The 25524-nt window shown below is 46.6% G+C and overlaps 1 protein-coding gene and 1 long non-coding RNA gene across 5 annotated transcripts in view; one reads left to right on the top strand and one right to left on the bottom strand.

Moving 5' to 3' along the window:
* Nucleotides 1-11330, bottom strand: part of St8sia5 (ST8 alpha-N-acetyl-neuraminide alpha-2,8-sialyltransferase 5) — a 69604-nt gene extending 58274 nt beyond the window's left edge. For 2 of the 4 annotated variants that reach the window (NM_013666.2, NM_153124.2), the window contains exon 1: nt 10952-11330. In NM_013666.2, the coding sequence (NP_038694.2) occupies nt 10952-11082 (131 nt within the window). In that variant the 5' untranslated portion in view covers nt 11083-11330. The remainder of the gene's footprint in view (nt 1-10951) is intronic. The other 2 variants (XM_006526430.4, XM_006526429.4) reach the window with 2 other exon arrangements.
* Nucleotides 11123-19610, top strand: Gm7276. Its single transcript, XR_004691321.1, has one exon. It is a non-coding gene; the product is annotated as a predicted gene 7276 (long non-coding RNA).
* Nucleotides 19611-25524: the final 5914 nt, after the last annotated feature.

Here is a 25524-nt window from a genome sequence, read left to right as displayed (position 1 = left end):
ACAGGGTTGGGAGATGCGGGATATGTAAAACACTCAGAAGAAGATGGTGAGAATTAACCCTTAGATGTCAGTAACCACAACAAATACAAATGTGTTATGCTTTCTAAGGAAAAGCCAAAGATTATGACAGTGGATACACAAACTGTGAATGCATGTACTCTGTTGCAATGGGAATAAAACAAAAGGCATGCAAATGCTGAAGAGTGTGTGTGTATCTGTGAGTGTATGTGTGTGCATGTATGTGTATGTGTGTATATGTGTGTATATGTGTGTGAATGTGTGTATATATGTATGTGCGTATATATGTGTGTGTGAATGTGTATGTGTAGGTATGTGTGTATTGTGTGAATGTGTGTGTATGTATGTGAACGTGTATGTGTGTATGTGTGTAAATGTGTGTGTATGTGTGTATATCTGTGTCTGTGTGTGTATGTGTACATGTATGTGTATGTGTGTATATCTGTGTCTGTGTGCGTATGTGTACATGTATGTGTATGAGTGAGTGTGTATGTGAATGTGTGTGTGAGTGTGTGTGAATGTGTGTGTGAATGTGTGTGTATGTGTGTGTATGTGTGTATTGTATGTGTATGTGTGTGAATATGTGTGTATGTATATATGTGTGTATATGTGTGAATGTGTGTATATGTGTGTATGTATGTCTGTGTGTGTATGTGTGTGTGTCTGTGTCTGTGTGTGTATGTGTATGAGTGAATGTGTGTGAGTGAGTGTGTATGTGAATGTGTGTGTGTGTGTGTGTGTGTGAATGTGTGTGAATGTGTGTATGTGTGTATTGTATGTGTATGTGTGTGAATATGTGTGTATGTATATATGTGTGTATATGTGAATGTGTGTATATGTGTGTATGTATGTCTGTGTGTGTATGTGTGTGTGTGTCTGTGTCTGTGTGTGTATGTGTATGAGTGAATGTGTGTGTGAGTGTGTGTATATGAGTGTTCATGTGTGTGTGTTAGGAATCAGCACTATAAATATCCCCTTCTCTCACCAAACACTTTGAGCCAATACAATTTTTTTTAATTCATTGAGTTGTATAGACTTTAAATGTGGTTCATTTTTGTATGTGTTGTTTTTATTTATTTTCATAATATTTTTTATTAAAAGCTTTTTCAAGAAGATAAAAGAACCTGAGCATGGTGGCTCATGACCTTATGCACTTAGGAGGCAGAAGCAAGCAGATCTCTGAGAGTTCAAAGTCAGCCTGGTCTACATAGTGAGCTCCAAGACAGCCAGGGATGTATAGGGAGACCCTGTGAAGAAAGAAAGAGAGAGAAAAAGAGAAAGAGAAAGAAAGAAAGAAAGAAAGAAAGAAAGAAAGAAAGAAAGAAAGAAAGAAAGGAAGGAAGGAAGGAAGAAAGAAGAAAAGAAGGAAGGAAGAAAGGAAGGAAAGACAAAAAAATAGGAAATTTTAAATATTTCTAAATTTGTAGGTGAAATCTACCAGTGGTAGGTGCTATGTCTGTAAACACAAGCGTATCAACACCTAAGGCGTGTGGGCTACTACTTGGTACCTGGTAAATGGAACAGCTCTGAGTTGGTGTTGCCATCACCCCTCAGCTGAAGAGGAATAGCTGACGCAGTACCCTCCTACCTTACTGGCTGGCATAGACAGTACGAAACATCTACCATTACAGAGGCAAGCATCCAGCATGGAACAGTAGAAAAATGCCCAACGGAGGACACCCAGAGCGTAAGCACAAGTGAACCAGGGAGTGTTCAGGAGAACACCAACGCAGGAAAGCCCCATCATGACAAAGATCAGCAAAACCACACAGAAAGCAGATGGGAAGATAGCTCAGCAGCCAAGAGCACACACTGCTCCTCAGAGGGCCCAGTTCCCAGCACCCACACCAGGCCTGTGGCTCTAGCTCCTGGGAATCCCAAGAACTCTGCTGGCCCCCTTGGACTCAACGCACACGCACACACACATAAAATAAAACTGAGGAGCTGGAGAGATGGCTCGGCTGCTAAGAGCACTTACTGTTCTTTCGGGGGACCTCGGGTAGGTTCTCAGCATCCACACAGTGGCTCACAATCATCTGTAACTCCAACCTCTGGGGTCTGACCCTTCTTCTGGCCTCCGTGGGCATCAGGCATGCCCGTGGTCCACATTCACACAAGCATCCAAGACACTCACATATGTGAAATTTTTAAATAAATGTTTAAAATATATATAAACAAATATGTAAACAAATGCTAAATTTTAAGGGATTTAAAGGAAGACAAAAATGCAGATATAGCAAAGACAGACTCTTAAACTTCATATCATTAAACTCAAGGTTTTGTTTTTTAATTTCTAGAAAAATCTTAACCAATGTTTAAAGGGATAGAAAGCCTAAATAGTCTCAACTCACTAAAGGAGCTAATTGACAAAGTTTCCCAAAAGAATTAAAAAAAAAAAAAAAAAAAAAAACCCTTTGGCGTGAATAGCTGTAAAGGCTAGCACTACTGAACTTTGACAGGGTAGTCTCAAAAACTTGCAGAAACAGCAAGTTTGGATTTTTGTCATTGATTTATTTTGTGTCTGGGTGTTTTGTATACATGTGTACCTGGGCACCACATGTGCGCCTAGTGTCTGCAGAGGCCAGAAGAGGGCTTCAGGTTCCCTAGGGCTGGAGTTACGGATGTAAACCACCGTGAAGATGCTGGGAATTGAACCCAAGCCCTCTAGAAGAGTAGCTGATGCCCACAACGCCGAGCCATCTCCTCAGCCCACAAAGAACAGTGTTAAAAGGATGATTCTGAATTCATCCCACAAGATTTTATTTTTAAGGCAAAGACAGTATGGGAAAGATACTGCATGCCAAGATCATCCTAACTAAAAATAATAGCAAAATCTCGCGTGGTGTGACGCATGAAAAGCTAGGCTTGTGCCTAAGACCGTGCACGGAGCGTCTTTTAGGAGAATCTTTTGGGGAGCACTTTTATGAGACTGGGTGTTTTTGTACAGCTTGAGCTTGCTTCAAACCCAAAATCCTTTGTCTTAGCTTCCTGAGTACTGGGATCACAGGTGTCCACTAGTGAGACCAGTTGTGTGAATATGATTTACCACACTAAATGGTAAGAAATGCAATATTTTTTAAAACAGGACTGTGTAAACATAGTCTATGAGTGCACGAAACTTTCTTATCTGCTTGAAGATGTCGACCAAAAGTACTAAAAGCTAAGTCATCAGTCGCAGCGCTGAGATGCTCTTGACAGAGTCGTTTTATAATCAGGGTGTACAATGTCATGCACAAACATGAGCTCAACATGGCTTAAAACCTCAGCGTGAGAGCAGAGGCCACGAAAACACTTCGAAGAAGGCGGATGTGTCAGCCTTTGTGGTCATGTTGTAGGTGATGATCTATAAACCTATAAACCTGATCTATAAACCAACAGTGAAAGAGCAGCCACCAACAGCAGCAACAAAATGATGGCTCGGGCCTCACCCAAACTTTAAGCTTCGGTGCTTCAAACAACACCATAAGCTAGTGAGAAGATGAGTGCTTGCTCGCTAGCCTGACATGGGCCTGATGTGATCCACAGGGCCACAGCAGTTTTATTTTAAAAATAGATTTGTTTGTTTGTTTGTTTGGGAGGAAAGGGTTTATTCGGCTTACACTTCCAAACTGCTGTTCATCACCAAAGGAAGTCAGGACCGGAACTCAAGCAGGGCATGAAGCAGAGCTGATGCAGAGGCCATGGAGGAGGGACAGGGAGACTGTCATCCACTGCCCTGGTCAAAATCCAGGTTCTGTTGCCAGCGCCCACACGGTGGTTTGTAACCCTCTGTATCTCCACTTCCTGGGGAACTGATCCCTCTTCTGACCTTCATGGGTATCGCATGCATGTGGCACACGTGAGGTAAACCCACACACATATCGTAAAGATAAGGAAGTGGATCTTGGGGCTGGAGAGGCGGCTCAGCCCTTAAGAGCACTGGCTGCTCTGCCAGAGGACTTACACTGATTACCAGCTGTTCACAACCACTTATAATTCCAGTTTGAAGGGGATCTGATTCCTTCTTCTGGTCCCTGAGGGCACCAGCCACACATCTGGTGCACAGACATACATGCGGGCAAAACACACCTGTACGTGACAGTAAGTGAACTAATAAAAATTTGAAATCTACTAAATAAAATGGAAAATAAAATTCATAGAATGAGGAAAGTGCTTTGTCAATAATACATAATAAGTAACTTACATTTGGAATATATAAATTAAAATTTAATTTTTTAAAAAAAGACAAACACTCCAATTTTAGAACAGACAAAAAAACCTGAAGAGATATTTTCCCAAAGAAGAGATAAACACAGCCAAGGAGCATATAAAAATGTGTTCCACTCCACTGGTCAACTAGAAAAGCCAGGAGCTTCCCACACTGCTGGGAGTGGAATGCTACCGCCACGTTGGAAAACATCTGCAAGTCTTCCTGGGCTACTGTGGGCACCGTATGATCAGCAATTCCACTCACAGATCCAAGGCCTAGAGAAACGAAAATACTGCCACAGAAAACCCTGCGCACAAACTAGTCATCACGCCAGAAACAGAAAGGGAGCCATCAAGATCCGAGACTTGAAGAATGGATAAACAACCCCCCATGCCTCTCACGTCTCCCAGCCTCGGGTTCCAGAGGCTGTGCCTTTCTACTCCTGAATGAAGGCATTCATTTCCCCCGAGGAACCCTTTGTGATTGACCCTCTGTCGCTTGACAGTCTGGTTCCTCCTGTTCCGTTCAGCTCTATCTATCACACAGATCAGAGAGGGGACAGGGATGAGGTTGAACCCAGAACCCTGCACGCACCAGGCAAATACTGTACCACTCAGCTACACCTCTAGTCCTAAAGACCAGAATTTTTCTAACTAAAGGCATATTCCCAATGGTCGGTTATAAAGCCAATTTAATGGATTGTTCCCAGATTTTAAAAAGCATTTTCCCATGGTAAAACACACAGCCTGGGGCCAGCAAGATAGGTCAGCATATAAAAGTCCCTGCTGCCAACCAACCCGACTACTGGAGTTTGTTCTCCAGGATCCACATAGTGGAAGGAGAGACTCAACTCCCAGCAAGTTCCCCTCTAACCCACACACTCATGCCCTGGCACCTGCACACATACAAGAAATTCCTACACACACAAGAGATCAATAACTGTAAAAAAAATAAAAAATTGCATAGTCAGAACGTGGCCATTTTAAGAAGTTGGAGTAGCAGTAAGCTCATCCATTTTGTTCTTGTGTCTTTTAACTTTTTACCCACTAAGTGATGACTAATATCCTTCCCAGAGCCTCCAGCTATCACCTGCCTACATTCTGTTTCTGTGTTTGACAACTCCAAATGCCTCATCAAAGTGGAGTCATACAGTGCCTGGCCCTTTTGTCTGTCTTGTTTCATTTAGCATGATAGCTGCAAAGTTCATCTGTGTTGTAGCTCTGTGTTAGAGCCTTCTTCTTAAGACCAAATGATAGGTAGATAGATAGTTAGATAGATAGATAGATAGATAGATAGATAGATAGATAGATAGATGAACTATAACCCCAGCTGACCTAGAACTTACTCTGTAAACAGGCTATCTTGAACTCAAAGGGATCCCCCCCTGCCTCTGCCTCCCAAGTGCTGGGATTAAAGGCATATGTCACCACTTCCTGTTTCCATTGGTTTTTGTTGTTGTTGCTATGAAATAGAAAAGAGGGTGTTGATTTTTGTTCCTGTGCTGGAGACTGACTCCAGGGCTTCCTGCATGCGAGACAATATACCAGTGCCATTAGTTACATCCCCAGCCCGAGAAAGTTCATCTAACGATTTTGTTTATTGCCTTTATTTTATGCATATGAGCATTTGCCCCCATGTGTGGAAAGTGTACCATGGTTGTGTGTTGCCCACAGCAACCAGAAGAGGGCGATGGACCCTCCAGAACTGGAACTACAGATGGTTGTGAGCCACCACGTAGGTGCTGGGAACCAAATCCATGTCTGTAAGAGGCTGTTGAGGCCATCCTCCGGCTCCCCTACGAAGCTGTGTTTTAATACAACTGGATAGAAAATATCAGAGCACATTCTCATACCAGAGCCAAATATTACTCCACAGAGTGTTTGTTGTCACCAAGAAGCCTGTGTTTCCTCACCGTACATGACAATCAGAAAGTTCAGAACGCACTGATTTGAGGCCGGTGATTCCAAAATCCTCGATGCCAGCCTGGTTCTTCCCCATGTGTCACTTCAGAGTGTCTTTCCAATGAGTTCGCTGGCTTGCTGCAGACAGACTGCCTTCCACAACCAAGCAAATACAGGCTCAAACTCATGCTTCTCCACTCCCCAGCGCACGCCTTCTCACACACAGTCCAACCTTGTCCTCGTTCCGTGACCGTCTCACCTGGCTGGCAATGCAGCTCTAGCCCTGTTCTCTGTGGGCCGCTCCATCCACTCCACTCTCCATTCCTTTCTCACACTGGGCTTCTGAGCCTCCCTCCCACCCCCACCTGTGCCCAGGGATCATGGCCCTTTCTTTAAGACCTCTTCAGATGTCCTCTACAAGCCAAGCAAACCCTTTCCTAAAGCAGCTCCCTCCTCACCTTCAGGGCCGCTAGTCTGTGCCTCCGTGGTGCTCTCTGTCTTCCTTGAAGCCCACACATGACCCACAGAACAGCCCAGGGGTACTCGGTGTGGAGTAAGTACTCAATGTACAGCAACTACTTAGTATATACTAAGTACTTGGGATATAACAAGTGCTCAGTGTATAACAAGTACTCAGTGTATATATAACAAGTGCTCAGTGTATAATAAGTACTCAGTGTATAAAAAGTACTCAGTGTGTATAAGTACTCAGTGTATAACAAGTACTCAGTGTGTATAAGTACTCAGTGTATAATAAGTACTCAGTGTATAACTAGTACTCAATGTGTATAACAAGTACTCAGTGTATAGGAAAGTATACAGTAAGGCTGAAGCAGACATGGGAAGCCAAACATCACAACTTCACTCCTTCTTAGTCCTTTCCTCCCGAGCCACCGTGTACGGCTTTTGCTGCGGAGAGATGGCACTCACTAGGCCACCACACTGCTCCCTTTGCTTCCTAATGAGGCACGTCACTACGATTTTAGCCATTTATGATGGCTCTGGTCAAAAGAGCCCATTGCACATTCCAGGGAAAGACAAAGAGGTCAAGATAGATAGATAGATAGATAGATAGATAGATAGATAGATAGATAGATAGATACGATAGATAGATAGATAGATAGATAGATAGATAGATAGATAGATAGATAGATAGATAGATAGATACGATAGATAGATAGATAGATAGATAGATAGATAGATAGATAGATAGATAGATAGATAGATAGATAGATAATAGATAGATAGATAGATAGATAGATAGATACGATAGATACGATAGATAGATAGATAGATATGATAGATAGATAGATAGATAGATAGATAATAGATAGATAGATAGATACGATAGATACGATAGATAGATAGATAGATATGATAGATAGATAGATAGATAGATAGATAGATAGATAGATATGATAGATAGATATGATAGATAGATAGATAGATAGATAGATAGATAGATAGATGATAGATAGATAGATAGATAGATAGATAGATAGATAGATAAAATGGATAGATAGATAGATTGGATAGATAGATAGATAGATAGATAGATAGATAGATAGATAGATAGATAGATAGATAGATACGATAGATACGATAGATAGGCAGGCAGGCAGATACATGGATCGAAGAATGCACATCAGCCAACATTGCCCGCTTCCTGCTGCAGCAACTTCACCTAGCATCACTAGACAAGCTTACCATCCTTGTGCCTCTACTGTGGGCTTCAGAATCCCCTGAGCCACGCTCCCACTTCTGCGAAGCTGTAAGCACACCCCCAGTGCCTCTCCCTCCCTGAGCCTTCCTGTACAATATCCGGATAGCCTTCCTTTCCAAGAGCTTTTATCAAGTTACTACCCTACTCAAGGACCATGTGTGGCTCCCCGTGACCTATGAAACAAGCTCAATCTGCCCTCAACCTTTGGAGCATGTCAGAGAGGTCACCAAGCACTGCTGTCACACAGCCCTGCCCCCCTTATATCATATGTCCCTTCCAAAGACTACACCTAAGTATAAAGCCATGCATGTATTCACACACACACACACACACACACACACACACACACACACACCTGCTCCAACCTTCAGTCATCTGTTCATTATCCATATTTATTAATGACTTCTTTTGTCACTCATGTGTGACACATGCAACCTCAGGCAAACCCATAATCCCTCCCTCACAGCTTGTGACCTAGTGCAGTTTCCAACCTCAGCACCACTGACATTTGGGGCTGAAATATCTTCATCGTGCAGGCAATCTGGACCTAAAGCGATTTTGGGGGCATCCCAACCCACTCCCTCCTGGATGTCAGCAGCATCTCCTCTCCCCATGTGGCAAACCAAAGATGTGGCTACGCTAATATCTAAGGGAAAATTGACCTTACAGAGATCTACTGGCCTATGGCGTCAAGTGGAGCTTTGCTGCTTGTCCCTCAGGGGACCTGCCAGAGAGGCAGCTTTTCAGATGACAACCTAGTTGTTTGATCCTGGAAAGGAGTTCAACTCACGGGCTCAGGAGTCTGCATCCCAGGCCCTTCCCAGGGAACTCCAGTGCAGATCTTTGCTGTTTCCAGATAGACACAAAACAAACACTCCCCTGGAGCCAACTCAGAGCAACTATGATGTGTGAGGAAACAGGACACATAAGCAAATGAGTCGGCCACAAGACACAGGACCAGGGAAGGCTGGTGACAGGCCAGATATGGAGGCAAGCATGGCAGTGCAGGTGGGGTCAGGTGCCAGTGAGAAGGAAGAGGACGAGGCCACTCTTGTATCCTGTCTCAGGGTTGCTCCTTCCTTCCTTCCTTCCTTCCTTCCTTCCTTCCTTCCTTCCTTCCTTCCTTCCTTCTGTTACAGGTGTGCCCCATCCAGATCTTACCTGCCTTCGAGGCCCACGAGAGCTCTGCCTCCTCCAGGCAGTCTCCCCAGCCATTCCCACCCACCACTCTTCTCAGCTGTGTACTTCTCCTCTCACTTGTGGCCATTTGTTTCCCCCAGAGAGATTTTAATCCCACTGAGCACCAGAACTCCATCATCGGCTTCTTTATAGCACTCTCCTTGACTCCCCTCCTGGATGGAGCATACACCAGTCTTGACTGTTTGGTTACCATTAAACAGGATTCCTGGAGTGAGGCCTGAAGGGTTTTATCTACTGTTTAGGGGTCAGGGTCTCTAAGAAATAGAGAATGGGAAGCAAACCATCCACCGGCTGGGTTCTGGACAACTAGCCCACCCATCCAAACCCAGGCAGGGTTTGCCAGAACAATCAGGCAGGAGTGTGGCTGGCACCTAGTGTGACCCTGATGCCTCTCTCCTTTCTGTCCCACCAGAAGCTCCAAGAATCCCAGACAGCTCTGGGGAATTACCAGCAGGGGGCAGAAACCGAGAGCTGCCCTACCAAGAAGCAGGTTCGAAGATCCAGCAAGGCTGCAAGGCAGAGCGTTCAGGAACATCCCAGCAGGTGGGGAGACTGGAGAGTGTTTAAAGCCAGCAGTGCCACACAGAACACATGAGCTGATGCCAACCCGGGAAGGAAATTATCTGGGGAAGTCGGGAGCAGTGCATGCCGGGAAATGAATGTATGTAGCAAAGGGGCCACACAGTCCTCAGTTCTGGGGAGTCAGGAGGAAGGAACAGCCAGACTGGTTAGCTTTCCTGTGGGGAGCAAATCACCAGCAGCAACTGTCACCACACACACACACACACACACACACACACACACACACTCACGCACACGCACACACACACAGAGAGACACAAACACACACACACATACACACACAGACACACACACACGTGCACACAGACACACACACACGTGCACACATACACACACGCATGCACACACACACACACACACACACACACACACACACACACACACTTTGAGCAGCCCGGAATGGGAGCGTATGTGACCGATGCAGACCCCCAAGGCTGAGAAGAGAAAGGGCAGCATTCTGTTACTGGGACAGTTCTGAAAAGAAAATTTCATTCCTATCCATTTGAGTGGAAGGCAGTCAGCTTCGATGGGCCCTGGTGGTGAAGGAGGGGCATCCAGCAGAGAGGAAAGGAGAGGAGAGGGGCTCTTTCTACCAGAGACTCTAGCATGGGGGGCATCCAAAGCAGAACTCCTACCTCCAATCAGGCACTAGCCTCAGCTCCACCAGACAGCAGAGCCTCGGGAGCCTGGCATATCCCTGTATGTTGCTCACACAGAGACAGAGGCCGGGCCTGAATTTTGAGCGTCATGTACTGCCCTTTCTCTTCAAGGAGTTTGGCTGTGGGTCACAAGGGGTGAGAGAGCCCAACGCCTGCTGCCTTTGATGCTAAAGCAAAAGAACCAATCTGCTTTGGAGGCGATCAGGTTGTCTCACAGGTCTGTAGAAGTCACCGTACCTGTGCCATCACCACCCCACCTAGTTGGGAGTTTCTGGGGAGAAATAGCCTATACCTCCAAGGTCCTCTACAAAAATTTAGACTTTGCCAAACTAAGAAGGAAAAACTATCTTCCCCCCCCCCCCTTCTGTCTGCTACAAATGGCCACGGAAATGTAGATTTGGGGGACAACAGCACAGCTTTGGGCATACACATGTATTTATGGTCAGCTTTGCTGCTTGGCATTCCAAGCTGCTGCCCACGTTCACACACACACACACACACACACACACACACACGTCTCCATAACTGCACCAGGACAGGCAACGCAGCTGGCGCTGTCCTCTGGCTGGCAGCAGAGATGCCATAGGGCACACCACAGAGGTGTCCCTGCTAAGGGACAGGCAGACCTCAGGAAGGCTACCGCCGGACTCGGTGTATCCCACCCCTCAGACTTTCTTACCTTTTGATGTAGCTCTTGCTGTACAGGATCTGCTGAAGCAAGGTCACCAAGGCAAAGGCGCAGATGAAGATAAAGAGCAAAGTTCGATTCCCCAACAAATCTCTGTTGGCGGAGGGGTCTGCGTAGCGCATCCTGGCGGCCCGGCGCCGCGGACGCACTGTGCGGGGCGGGGCAGCAATCACGCGCGCTATGCGGGGGCCCCGGGGGCCCTTAGGAGAACTGCGTGGTCAAGAGGGCAGAGGACTTGGCGGGGCAAAGTTTCCCGCGGGCGCAATCCCGGAGGCGGCAGCAAAAGGACAGGGCCGGCCGCGTGGAGATCCTCTGAGCCCCAGGCCTGCCCTCTCGTGCTGCGGCTTCTGGGAGCCGGTGTCCCGCAGCCGCGGATCTGCCCGTGGAGGGGCGACGGCAGGTGCGGGGACCGGACCGCCCTCCCGCCGAGGTGACGACCAATGGGGATCCGGGCCGGCGAGGCTGGGCCGAGACTCAGCCCGACGCGCCGCCCACTCTGGGCTGGCTCGGGATTCGGGGCGCCAGGCGCATGGAGCTGACCGGGGAACAGCGCGTCTGGTCCCCGCGCCCGCAGCCCGGGAGTGCGAAGGTTGGCCTCCGATGCTGCGGAGGCGAGGTGGGCGACGCAACCTCAGGACGCCGGGCCGTGGGGAGGGGGAGGGGCGTAGCGTAAAGAGCCAGGTTGGAATCGGGGTTCGGAGGACGCAGACCGCAGAGGCAACCTCATCGAGACGAGCATTTGCATGCGGTACGCAGGTCATTGAGTCACCGCGGCAGCGTCCTCGTGCGCGGCTGGAGAATCCTCCGTGAAAGCGGAGCAAGGTCAGCCGGGCAGACCTTCAAGGACGGCGCGCGCGGCCCCTGCATGCTAATGGACTGAGGGACTGTCCCTGGGGCCTTGACTTCCAACTCTGGCTGAGCAGAAATTCAGGGTCTGCCGTCCCGTTCCCCCACCCCACCGTGCACTATCCCTACCCCCGCCGCTACCCTCTCACCATCCCAACATCTGCAGCTCGCGGCCTTTTGTCAATAACCCCATTGTCACCCAGATAGTAGGACTTTGTCTCATCCTTTGGAGCTATTCATAGACAGTAGGTCAACAGCAGGCCGCCTTCGGGTACTACGGTTGCCCAAAGCTGTAAGAAGTCACTGGGTCCAGCAGTGAGCACTCTGTGCTTCAGTGTAAGCTGGGGAAACCGTCCCCAGAGATGCAACGGGAAGCCGTGCTATCACAGAGATCCTTACCTGAAAAATGCCACCCTTACAGGGTTCCTTACAGCCATCCCGACCCTGCGTAGGCTTGGGAGTCCACTACTAAGCGATCCACTACTAAGGCGCCGTTCCCAGAATATGCTAGAACACTCCAGAGGTTCCAGAGTCAGGGCTGCTTTACACCGAACTTGACAAAACTTGAATCACAGCAAGAAACGCAGCAAAGGTTTAAAAGTTAACATTTTTGGCCCATAGCTGGCCCTCTGTATGCATAACCAGGGCGAGGTGCATTCAAGAATGTCAGGTTGTGGGAGTTGGTGACTGGGAGGCAATGAGTGGGCAGTGAGTGCGATGTAAAGTGAATAAGTAAAAAGTAAATTTAAAAAAAAAAAAGGCGAGAGATAGCCATCTCTTCAGGCACATTCCTGGGGTCAATTCCGCAGGATGGAAACACTCAGAGAATCTGGTTACAGTTTAGTTCTAGGAACCTAAATTGACTTTCAGATCTGTCGCTATTCAACCATATGGAAGAGCTTTATAAAACGGGGTGGCTGACCCAGGCTAACCCCTTCCTCCGGTACTGTCACCTTGTTTCCTTTCATTCTCCCTCACCAGCGGGTACCATTCTGAGAACTGTCTTTGGATGTAAGCTTCCCTGGAGAAATGAACAAACCGTATTACAGTAATGAATCCAAGTTATTTCATGAGACTTTTAATTAAAGTGTAGTACATTTACTAAACGAGTATGGAGCATCGATATCTGAGTCGCTGCATTTTCATAAGCTGAGCACGGTGATGTGACCAGAAAATGGCTCAGGAGTCTTCGTCACCCCCCTGGATCTCCTCGTGCTCCTTTATGGCCTCTGCACACCCAATGGTTCTGAGGGTCAAACTCTATAGGCATCAGGTTTGCAAAGCCAGGGCTTTTACCCACTAAGCCACCTCACAGAGCCTCCTCTGACTTCCAATACCAAACTAAACGCGTTTGCTGTTCGTACATTTCCTGTAAATGTAAATGTGTCTGGTTTCCCTTGCTCACGGTCAGCTGTGAAGTCACCCATGTCATTGTTCATGGAAAGGGGGACTCATGTTCTCACACACACACCTTCCCCCGGGTCACTCAGCTTGAGTGTTAGTTAGCACAGGTGCTGCTGCACATACGGGTTTCTGTATGTGATCAGCTGGCCTCTCTCTCTCTCTCTCTCTTTCTCTCTCTCTCTCTCTCTCTCTCTCTCTCTCTCTCTCTCTCTCACTCTCTCTTGGATCAGTGGTTGTTCTCTATGGCCCTGATCACCGGTCCTTGAAGAGAACTGGACTCTGCCTTGGAGGTGATTTGAATCATGAAAGGGATTGATTCAAGACAGCACTTGCTTGCTGATGGCTTTGAAGATAGAGGGAAGCTCTTGGCAAAGAGCTCAGATGTCCTCTCAGAGCAGAGATTGGCTCCTAGCCAAGAGCCAAGAGCCGCACCAAAAAAGAGTGAATTCTCACAACAACCTCAAGAAGCTTCAAAGAGGGTCCTGAGCTCCAGCTGCCCTGACCTTGATTTCAGTCTTTGAGACTCATAAAAAAAAAAAAAATGAGACCCCATGGGGCTGGAGAGATGGCTCAGCAGTTAAGAACACCGGCTGCTCTTCCAGAGGACATGGGTTCAATTCCCAGCACCCACATGGCAGTTCACAACTGTAACCCCGATTCCAGGGGATCCAACATGCCCTCTCAGATATGCCTGCAGTCAAAACACCTATGCTCATAAAGTAAGTCATTTTAAAAAGCATAAAATTTATAAAGAGAGAGAGACACCCTAGCAACACAGCTTGAAGCTGTATGTGTGCGCCTTATGATACTAAATGTGTAGTCCTTTTGCAATGGAACAAAATGTATACAGTGCAAAGTTAGAGATTGTGCAATCTTTATGATGTACAGGACTGCAGCATAGCTTTTTGCTTTTTGTTTTTAAGACCTTAATAGGACCCAGTGTGTCTGTTAGGCAAGCATTATACTACCATACTACTACATGGCCACATTATCACTATTACATGGCCACACTATCACTACTACATGGCCACACTATCACTACTACATGGCCATCACTATCACTACTACATGACCAGTGCTATCACTACTACATGGCCAGCGCTATCTCTACTACATGGCCATCACTATCACTACTACATGGCCAGCGCTATCACTACTACATGGCCACACTATCACTACTACATGGCCACACTATCACTACTACATGGCCACACTATCACTATTACATGGCCAGTGCTATCACTACTACATAGCCAGTGCTATCACTACTACATGGCCATCACTATCACTACTACATGACCAGCACTATCACTACTACATGGCCATCGCTATCACTACTACATGGCCATCGCTATCACTACTACATGGCCAGCGCTATCACTACTACATAGCCAGTGCTATCACTACTACATGGCCAGCACTATCACTACTACATGGCCAGCACTATCACTACTACATGGCCATCGCTATCACTACTACATGGCCAGTGCTATCACTATTACATGGCCAGCACTATCACTACTACATGGCCAGCACTATTATTTCTACTGTTGACACACATCTGGCAGCTGCTGCCACAATCCATTCCAAGCCTTCTCTCTGATAGATGCATGCATGCGTGCATGTCAACTGGGCATCCTCGTTTGGAAGAGAAATTGTTCACTCAGATAATGTGTGGATATTCAGCTTCAGCGACTACTGCCAAATGGTTTTCTGAAAGGGACATATTTTTAAGTAGATATTTGTCTCGCCATCGCCATCGCCAACCGAGGTGACATGAGCATCACCTTCTGACCTAACAGGGAAAAGAAGAGCACGGGGGTCACCGAGAGACAACAGCAGCCCCAGACGTCCTTACTCTCTGTTACTAGCATGGATCTGCAGGAAATGAGATTGGTGCAGGTGATGGGCACAACTGAGGCTTTGTGACAACATGTAAGGGGCGGGTCTCCATCACTTGATACTCTGCGGAAAGGCCAGGAATAATCTGGTACATGTCTGCTGACACTGCTCCTCTAACCCAATGGCATTTGAAATCCGATTTCTTTCAGATCTAATCAAAGAGTTATATTTAACCCACTAGTTGCAAGTCTAGGGGAATCAGAGACCTAAGGTCATGAAATGAATAAGTTTGAAAACGTCGATGCTATGAACAGTGCAAAGCCGAATGATACTCTAGGCCGATAAAGCTCTGGTCGTAGATCTGCAGCTAACAGTCGGAAGGACTTAGCAGACAAAAGAGTAAACACGTGGCTAAGTGATCGCAATGCCAGATTCGGGCGAACACCATTTTATATTGTAATTGCCAGGAATGGGGACAGCTGCATCATTGTTTAAAACACACACTCATGCACAATTAAGCCGGGAACAAATGTCAACATTGGCACAATCTGCTAAATTACTGATAACTGATGGGAATTACTCATGCCGCGAGCATTGTCTCCAGTATAAAATGGAACAGCCTGAAAGGAGGAAGGAACTTAGCAGTTTCTGTGGGCTTCTAGAAGCTGGCTTTTATTTCATGCGGCCCAACCACGGCCTGCCAGATTATGTAAGTGATATTCCATGCATGTGCTCAAGGCATGTGTGATAAGTGTGTGCTGCTCTTGTGCCTCCTTACATTTGTGTTAACGAGTTAGACCTTTGAAGGCTGCTCTTGGCTTCCGGAGAGTGTTTGTGACGAAAGCATCGGTTACCATGTGAGCACAAATGCTCCAGTTACAGCCTCACAATCTACAGAGGCTGGGCTAACAACCTGAGTTCTGGTCCTGGGTTTTACATCATCCATCCTGATATTTAATCACTTAGCATTGGGTACTGGAGCTATGATTTCTACCCCTTGTTCATTGCCCCTATGAAGTACATAGACATCATTTCTAATCCTGAACCTTCCTGCAATGCCACCTCCAACCCAGGAAGCTCCTCCTTCCCACCTTCCAGCCGTCAGCCAACACAGCAGAGTGCAAAAAAGGTTCTGGCCCATCTCAAGTTTGCCACATTCTTGTAGCTAGCCAGGCACAGGCTGGCTGTGGGATAAGGTCATTTGGGTCCTGCTTAGATGATGTGGGCGCTAAATGGAATGCCAAACTTCCTTCACTCATCTTAAAGACTGGGTCCTGGGAAGGAAAGATGGCGTCAGTTTGTGCCTTCGCAGGAGATTAGCGTCCAGTGAGGAAGTCGGGTGGACAAGCCTTTAGGATAAGCCAGTGGGAGTGGCTGGGAGGGGTGGTGGGACTGCACAGAAGGTCTGTCTGGAGGAAGTGACTGGGGCTTGCACAGGATGGGAAAGGATGCTCATTCAGGTGCCGACAATGCTCTAGGTGAGAGCATGAGGTGAGTAGAGGCTCCAGCAGGGGCTGTGTCAATGCTGGCTCCATGCACCTTAGAGACAAGGTTGGTGGGTGAGCCTGAGGCAGAACCTTGGGAGCTGGGACTCTACCCATGGACTACTGCAAAACTGCATCTTTGCTATCCATGCTTCAAGCTGATGGACCCTTGTCTGAGACATGGAAGGCTCTTAGTCTTCTAGTCCCTACAGGCATTGGGCCTCACTCCTGGCATTCAGTCCCTCGTCCTATCAGCAGGCAGTACTAAGCAACCTAAGGCTCCATCCTTTGCCTTCTTCCATGGAAGCAGGAGAAGAGGAGTGAAATATGATCAGTGTTTTGTAAAAGCTGTCACGTTATTAAGTGTCTCATCATTCAGTTCATTTGAGATCCATGGCAGGAGGTTAAGCGTGGCTAGGGATGGTCCTCGGAAGAATTACACAGTTCCTAGAGCTTGTGTATGCTGTGCACTGCCCCTGCCTTCTGGGACTCTGTCCTCCAGATGGCTGGTACAAGTCGATGCTGTTCTCTGCTCTTCCAGTCTCCCCTCTTGGGAGAGACTCTGAGAAGTCTCATCTAATGCCTTGATGGAGAGACTGAAGCTAGAGTATCATCTGAGAACGTCGTCGTCGACGTCGCATCCCATTCGAATTGTGTTCCCAGCGCTGTAGAGGAACACACACTACTGACATCCTAATCACAGCCTCGGGTACTTTCAGCCACTGCGGCTGGTTTCCCCATGGAACACATACTTGATTTTCTAACAGAACTAAAGGGAATGGGAACAGAATTTGCTGTTCAGAAAATTTCTTGCCTCTTACGAGCCAATGCTCCAGACCGATGTGCTCTGCCTGAGAACCTGAGCAGAGGCCCCAGTCAGTGACATGTGTGGTCATCAGTTTGACAGTCGGGCTATGACATGAGTTTACCCTGACTCATTCTCACGAGCGAGCCAAGTGAACAATGAAAAATAACAGGAACCGGCATGATCTCAAAAGGCCAGATGCTAAGTGTCACACAATTCATGAAGCATAGTTTCCATAGCCAGTGTTTCACTAAGTTTCTCTAATGTGGAAGCATGGCCAACCCACAAGTAGAGCTGGCCTGTGGGCTGTGTCGCAGGCTCCACTCCACAGCGGAATATGCAGAACCTGTGCACAGACCTAGCCTGGACAATACAAAAGGCCTTCCCTTGGTTTATACATTGTCTCCACAAAGGCTCGATGAATCATAACATATGAACCTATTGTCTGCTACCAACCCGTCAGATTTATTTACCCTTGTGTTGGACCTGGAGCTCACGGTATGACACTTATATGCATAAATGACCCTCTGACTGTGACCTGCAGTCTCATAATACTTGTCTCTGGTCACCATGGGTTACAAAGCAAGTGTTCTTTTGGTTGTCTGATATGACCCCATCTTCCTCCTTGGAGACAATAGACTCTTTGGGTCCTGAAGACCAGTGTCAAGCCGCAGAGCACGAGCCACAGGGAAATTAATTAGTACATTCGGTGTGGTAGATACTTGTGATTCTGGGAAGTCAATTGAGGAAGTGCAGAAAGAGACTGAGAGACTCTCACGTGCGCGGTTATAATCATCAAGTTCATGGTGAGGTAATAAGCCAGTGTGGCCTCCTTGCCTAGGGTAGAGACAAATTTCTTTGTTGACTGAGTGCCTTGATGTTCGACTCCAAAGGCTGTGACAAGGCTGGAGGAGGTGGCCGGGTGGTGTCGCACAGCCTGGGGAGCACTGAGAACCGTGGCGCAGGAATAAAAGCAGCTTGTCAGGATCAAATGTGACCTTAGATGGGGGAAGTCTTCTCACTATTACACACTCAGCGAAAGGGTGACATTGGCCAGGTGTCCACTGTTCTCCCCTGTCCCCTCCAGCTTCTCACTCAAGCTCTCTGATCTCTGTCCGACTCTTCAGTGGTCGCAGTCCAGCCCGAACTGTGGCTGCTTTTCTTCCACCAAAACCTTGCTGCCATGGGTCTCGCCATCCCACCTTCTCGGCCAGGTCAGAAGCCTGCTGGGGCATATGGGCGGTGGGCAGGACGCAGGCTCAAGTGCCAAGCCTGGTGCTGCCACGGACTGGCTGTCTGTATCAATCAGTTAACACTAGACTTGAGGAACTTTGGAATTTTACCTGAATATCTTCAGATTCTTAGCAGATATCATTTGCATAGATGCAAACAAGAGCCGCATGAATTTGAGAGCAAATTTAAAATACATTAGGACTCAATAATCGCATGATGTTCAAAATTACAATAGGACTCAATGATTCTTTTCTTTGTAACCTTTGTAAAAAGTAGAACATATGCTCCAAAGAGGACATCAAATCAATCCTGATGTGCGGCTCTCTGTTAATAATCACAGCATGAAGATGACCATGTAAGAAAAACAATGAAGGAGAGAAACCGCCCAGCACCTGCGGCCCCTCGTCTTCCTCCAGGCTCAGGTGCCATATTGAACTCTTTCATCTCTGCTACTCTTCCGGGCCCCGTGTCTTCTGTGGTACACCCTGGGCCACCTCAGGAAACACACAGTGGAAAGAGCATGTCCTTTGGGTCCTACCTCCAAAAGTCTCTCTCGCCTCTCCCACTCACTAGTTTTGAAGGTCTGATAAGATGTATTATCTCCCTATGGGTCTCTAAGCACAGTCCTGGGGAACCACAGGACAGGGAGTAGCCAGTGAACTTTCCCATACATGCTCTGAGGACCTCTAAATCCCTGTATGGGAAGTCACTGAGTTTGGTTCACAGGTTGCCTCTGTGATTCCCACGAGGGAGGGATGGTTAGTCTGGTCTCAAACCCTAGTCATGACAGGTTGGAAGCTGTTTTGGAGCTCTGGTGCTGTTGAGTGTGACCCAGAGGTGACAAGACCAAGGACGGGATTCAGAATTACCTAGAGTCCCAAAGACATCTGAATGCAAGCTTGGGCCAGAGTGCTGGTCCTTAAAAGAGATTATCTTCATTAATATTTATCTCAGTCTTGCTAGGATGTTTCCTAAACAGACATATAAATGCTAGCCTTATGACACTTGCTAATAAAAACCAAATCCTTTGGCTTGATTGGGTTGCAGTGGTGCCTAATAATAGCTGCAGAGGCAGATGGGTGCTTAGCCGAATATGTGGGACACTCAGGGACAAGAGAATGTAGAGCAACCAGAGCCAAGGGCAGCATGAGCAGTCAGGGCAGGGGCCAGTCTGGCCTGGGGATGAAAGCAGCATTCGTAGGCAGTGGGGAAGAACATGCTGTCACATAATAAACATATCGGGCAGCGACTATGGAACGGGAACATCCTGGTGTATTTTGAGGATTCAGAGGAAAGCTCTTTACCCCTTCCAGAGATGTTCAGATGTTTGATTAGATGGAGGTCAGGTCTCTGCTTGTTTTAGAAAAACAAACCCAACAAGTTCTTAACTCTGGGCAGAGAGGCCTGAGGAATACATACACAGCGGAAGGTTCCTTGCTCTCTTTATGGCAAGCTGGCTAAGGGGAGGGACAGCCTGAGTCTGCTTGTCCATAAGGCAGCCTCCTCAACTGCCATGGAATCTTCATCACATCACAACTCTATGTCTTGTCCATGAGCTGAGAAGTGTGCACACTTCTCGCAGAGTTGAGGTTGCCCTCCCTATGCATAGGGAGTGGAGGGTCCTGGCTGGTTCTGTGTGTCAACTTGACACAGGCTGGAGTTATCACATAGAAAGGAGCTTCAGGTGAGGAAATGCCTCCATGAGATACAACTGTAAGGCATTTTCTCAATTAGTGATCAAGGGGGAAGGGCCCCTTGTGGGTGGTGCCATCCCTGAGCTGGAAGTCCTGGGTTCTATAAGAAAGCAAGCTGAGCCAGACAGGGGAAGCAAGCCAGTAAGTAACATCCCTCCATGGCCTCTGCATCAGCTCCTGCTTCCCGACCTGCTTGAGTTCAGTCCTGACTTCCTTGGTGATGAACAGCAATGTGGAAGTGTAAGCTGAATAAACTCTTTCTTCCCCAACTTGGTTCTTGGTCATGATGTTTGTGCAGAAATAGAAACCCTGTGTAAGACAGGCTGAGTGTTCCCTGGACTAATCCATTTAGCCATGATAATTTCATGAACTCAGAGCTGTGACTATATCTGACACGTGAAGACTCCAGGGTCACCCCTGGCCTAGGAATCGGTAATAGCTACACAACGGAGGAAAGGCGAGCTCCTTCTGCTGGTTCCCCTCCTGTTCTGTCAGTCCAATGTCTTCCTCTCCCATCTCACCCCAGAGCTCAGACACATGGCCATCCTGCTTTAGCTCATTTTACAGGACCATATTAAAGAAAGAAGAGCAGAGGCTGCACTAAGCATTGATCTGGCATGGCTGGTCTGCTCCCACAATAACAGTCACCATGAGCACTGCTCCTATCTAGAGACAGACACATCCGCCACTCTCCAACATTCCTGACCCAACCACTCATAATGCTTTTGCATGCAACATGGCTGTCCAACCAGGCATCCTGTTGCTTTCCTGCACTGTTGTTCAGGCAATGCTGGGAGTCTTGTCTCTTTCCCTCCCTGCCTCCAGCCTTGGACTTCCTTTTCATCCATCAAAGCTCCATCCCTGCTCGGGTGAGCAAAGGCAGGTTGTTTCCACACCAACACAGTGCCACCATGCGGCCAGCAAAACGGACCTGAGAGCTAAGAAATGACAGCTTCATAAGTTCTTATGGAAGCCCAATTCTAAACCTTCTCTAGGGGGAACTCAAGGCCCCAGGCAAGAAGGCAATCCTGTTCTCCATCAGCCCCACGCCTTTCCTCAGATGGGTGACTGAATGAAGCTCAGCATCACATTCATTCCATCAGCTTGGCCCCCTTGGGTGACAGGTCAGTCTCCATGTTTAGTCCCCAGGCTTGTAGGAATAGCATCCTGAAACACAGTCCACCTCCAAGAAAGGAAAACTACTTTGTGGAGAATGTCAGTATTTCTTGAGCTGAGGGGACAGTGCCTACATTCTTACTGGATGCCCTGGGCATTCCTTGCTGTTGCCTAGATCTGGAGGCTCCTGACTGAGTATGAAGGTGATTAGTAAGTAGAAAAGGGAGGGGAGGGGGAGGGGAGGAAAGGAGCAGGGGCATTTGAAGTCCACCCAAGCTTTCTGCAGTCTCTGGCACTGCCTACCAGAAGGCTAACCACCTTGGCCCCCAGGCCTAGCATTCTCTCTCCCCCTTGCTCCCACTGGATCTAATGAGGCTGTGGATCAGGAAACCACTTGGAGCCTTGTGTGAAGAGCCAGACTTGAAGGTTGCTATAAAAAGCAGAAGTAACAAATGTGACTTTTCACTTGTCTTTTGCTCCATCGAATTTAGCACACACATCTTCTAACAGCTACGCTCACGTTTGCAGACACTTCCTCCAACGTGCTCGATTAAAATAAGTCTTCTCAGGGTGAGCCTTGCATCCACATGAAGAGGGTACCTGTTCCAGGACTAGGGTTGAGCACAGACAAAGTGTCCAGCTTGGCTCGTCATGTCCTGCCCAATCTCAAGCAGTGCAAGGCAGTGCTGAGTGAGGAGACCTGGGGATCCCACCTGGATGATACTGGACATTCCCGAGGACAAGCTGAGCTATGAGCACAAGAGAAGATGCATGGAGAGAGCCCCTAACCAAAGACAGTGTCTACATTCTGTTGGACAAGTTGTCAGTATGCTGTGTGGCATGGGCAAGTTGCTTTCCCTCTCTGAGTCTCAGATCCCTTATCTGTAAAGTAGGGAATCTGAGGGCCTTTCCAGTGCTGGCTTCTGGCTAAGGCTCCTCCACATTCATGACAATCTTAAATCAGTTTCTTTACCACCCACTGCAACTTAAACTTGGCTTGCCCTTGACTTCGATACCTACTGACTTGATGCCTGACCTTATCTAAGAACTTTGAACTTCTTCCAGCCCCCAGGGCCAATAGCTGCCCTTAAGTTTGTTCTTCAACCTGACCTCAAGCTGTCCTGAATGCCAATCTCATGTCTTTAAATCCTTCATTGTGGAACTGAAGAGATGAATCAGCGTGGGCACTACTCTTGCAGAAAACTGGAGTTCTGATCTCAGGACTCACTCTAGCAGCTCAGAATCACATTAATTCCAACAGCAAGGGACTCAAGGGCTCCTCTGGATTTCCCAGTCACTGCAGCTATGTAAGCACACACACACACACACACACACACACACACACACACAACCTATTCATACCGTTTCTCAGAGAACCCTAACACACTGAGTAACTCATCTTCCTCATTTATGTGGTCCAGTGGCTGACCATCTGTGAGAGAGTTAGAAAGCACGCGCATGCTCACCAGGATTCCTGCCTTTAAGAGACATGTTTGAGCACTTTTTCCACCTCATGGTACCACTAATTCCCTTTCATTATTGATTTGTAGTTGTAGATAGTGACCGGTAATAAAAAGACAGATGGCAGATTTTATATATATATATATATATATATATATATATATATATATATATATATATATATATATACACACATACATACATACATATATGTATATATATGTATGTGTGTGTGTGTGTGTGTGTGTGTATGTACACACACATTAGATGATAGATTGCTGATAGCTGACTGATGATCTGGGTACTTTTATCAAATATATGTGACTTGTGAAATTTCCTCCCAGAATATGGTACATAGTTTAATTTTTAAAATTTATTTATTTAATGCATATGAGTACACGGTCTCTATCTTCATGCACACCAGAAGAGGGCGTCAGATCTCATTACAGATGGTTGTGAGCCACCATGGGGTTGCTGGGAATTGAACTCAGGACCTCTGGAAGAGCAGCTGGTGCTTTTAACCACTGAGCCATCTCTCCAGCCCCCCATAGTTTAATTTTTAATGCTGTTTTTAATTATAAGAAAAATTTCATTTTGATAAAGTCAAGTCTATTTTTTTTCTTCTTATTCCTTGGAATGTTTGTGTGCTAAGAAGTCTCCTAAAGTACTGTACACACCTCTGGTGTTTTCCTGTAGGAGCGTTACACACTTACCATTTGCAGATGTGTGATGTGTGCTGTAAGGCAGAGGCTGGATCCCACTTCTCTCCCATACGAGTATCTACCTCCTTCCAATACCATCTACTGATATCCCCACCACCACTACCACCAAGTTGGCACTTCTGTTGAAAACCAAGGTTACTACATGTATGGATTAATTCTGAATTTGAAGGGTTTTTTTGTGTTTTTTTGTTTTGTTTTGTTTTGTTTTTGTTTTTTTTTTTTGTTGTTGTTGTTGTTGGGTTTTTTTGGGTATTTTTTTTTTTTTTTTTTTTTTTTTTGGTTTTTCAAGACAGGGTTTCGCCTTGAACTCAGAAATCCTCCTGCCTCTGCCTCCTAAGTGCTGGGATTAAAGGCATGCGCCACCACTGCTCAGCTGAATTTGAAGTTTTATTCGATTGATCTACTCAACTACAGATATGCAATAACAGTTTCTAAATATAGCTTTCTAGTGTGTTTTGAAATCTGAAATCCTCAAACCTTAGTCTTCGAAATTATTTTGGTATAACTTAATGAATTTGTAGAGTCTGATAGAATTCTAGGAATTTTATTTAACAATGTCAAATCTTATCCATATTGTCTTTAAAATGATGGGATTAGAATGTGTGTGTGTATACACACATATATATATGTATCTGTCCATCCACCCACCCATCCATCCACCCATCCATTTATTCATTTATTCTTTAATTTCTCTCAAATAATGGCTTCTTATTCATTCACTTGAATCTTGGGTTAGCTTCAAACTCGAGATGTAGGTGAAGACAGCCTTGAATTCTAAGTCTCTTGCTTCAATATCTCAAGTGCTGAAATTGCAGGTATTCACAATCACAGCTGATTTATGCAGATCAAGCCCAGGACTTCATGCACACTAGACAAGTACTCTACCAACTGAGGTACACCTCTGGCCTAATTTCTTGAACACGTCTATATAAAATATTAAGAGAGTGCAAGAAGTTCTCACATTTTTTTGCACTCCACTCAGCTTCCCCATCACAACTCATATTCGTACGCTGTACCTGTCAAAATGAACGAACCAATATTAACACGCTGCTGTCATCTACAATCCAGAATTTACTCAACACTGGCCCCAAGTTCTGAGATCTCGTCTAACACTCATTAGTCTTCATGTCTCCTCATGAGCCTCTTGACTTGCCCTGCTGGACGACGTCAGAAGCCTGGAGGAGCACTGGGCAGACATTGTGGCAGAATGTCTCTCAGTGATGGCAGAGTGCCCCAGTGAAGACTTCTCAGATGCTTTTCTCATGGCTCTACAGGGCATTTAGTGGGATAAGATGCTGCCTTCATCATAACAAGAGCGTGTAAGAGCAACACTACTAATTACTGTTAAATTTGACCTTGATCACCTGGTAAAGCTTTCTTCTATAGAGAGACTTTCTGCCCTTTCCATGCTAGAAGGAAGTCACTATACACAACCTCGTTTGAGTTCCACATCTTTCAGGTTTTATAACAACATAAATTATCTGGAAGTTTGCATGGAAGAATTGTCTCATCTTCCATTTACTGACTCATTAATTTGATTGTTTATATAGCTCAGTATGGAATAAGCTCAGTGCTTATAAAATTTGACTATAGCCTAAAACTAATTTGTAGACCTTCCTGTATTTACTCTAGCTTACGCCTGTAGGTGTTGCTAAGGGGAGGAGAGGCCTCCTGCATCACTCTGGCATACCTTCATCCACACACTCTCCCATTTTGTTATGGCAGTCCCTTTCGTTTTGTTTTAAGACAGTCATCTGGAACTCCTGATCCTCCTGCCTCTGCGTCCTCAGTGCTAAGATGACAGGCGTGTGCCACCGTGCACAGCTTACCATTACGTGTCTTTCCAGTGCTGAGCTGCTTCTAGCTCGTGTATTTCCTGCTACCATTCTAGAATCCACCATATTTCCAAAGAGTTCTGGCTCCTGTTATTGGAGAATGCTTTAGAAACCCAAATCTC

This window comes from Mus musculus, chromosome 18 (genome assembly GCF_000001635.26).
Source record: "Mus musculus strain C57BL/6J chromosome 18, GRCm38.p6 C57BL/6J".
NCBI classification, from domain to species: domain Eukaryota; kingdom Metazoa; phylum Chordata; class Mammalia; order Rodentia; family Muridae; genus Mus; species Mus musculus.
This window is presented reverse-complemented; position numbering and strand designations above follow the sequence as displayed.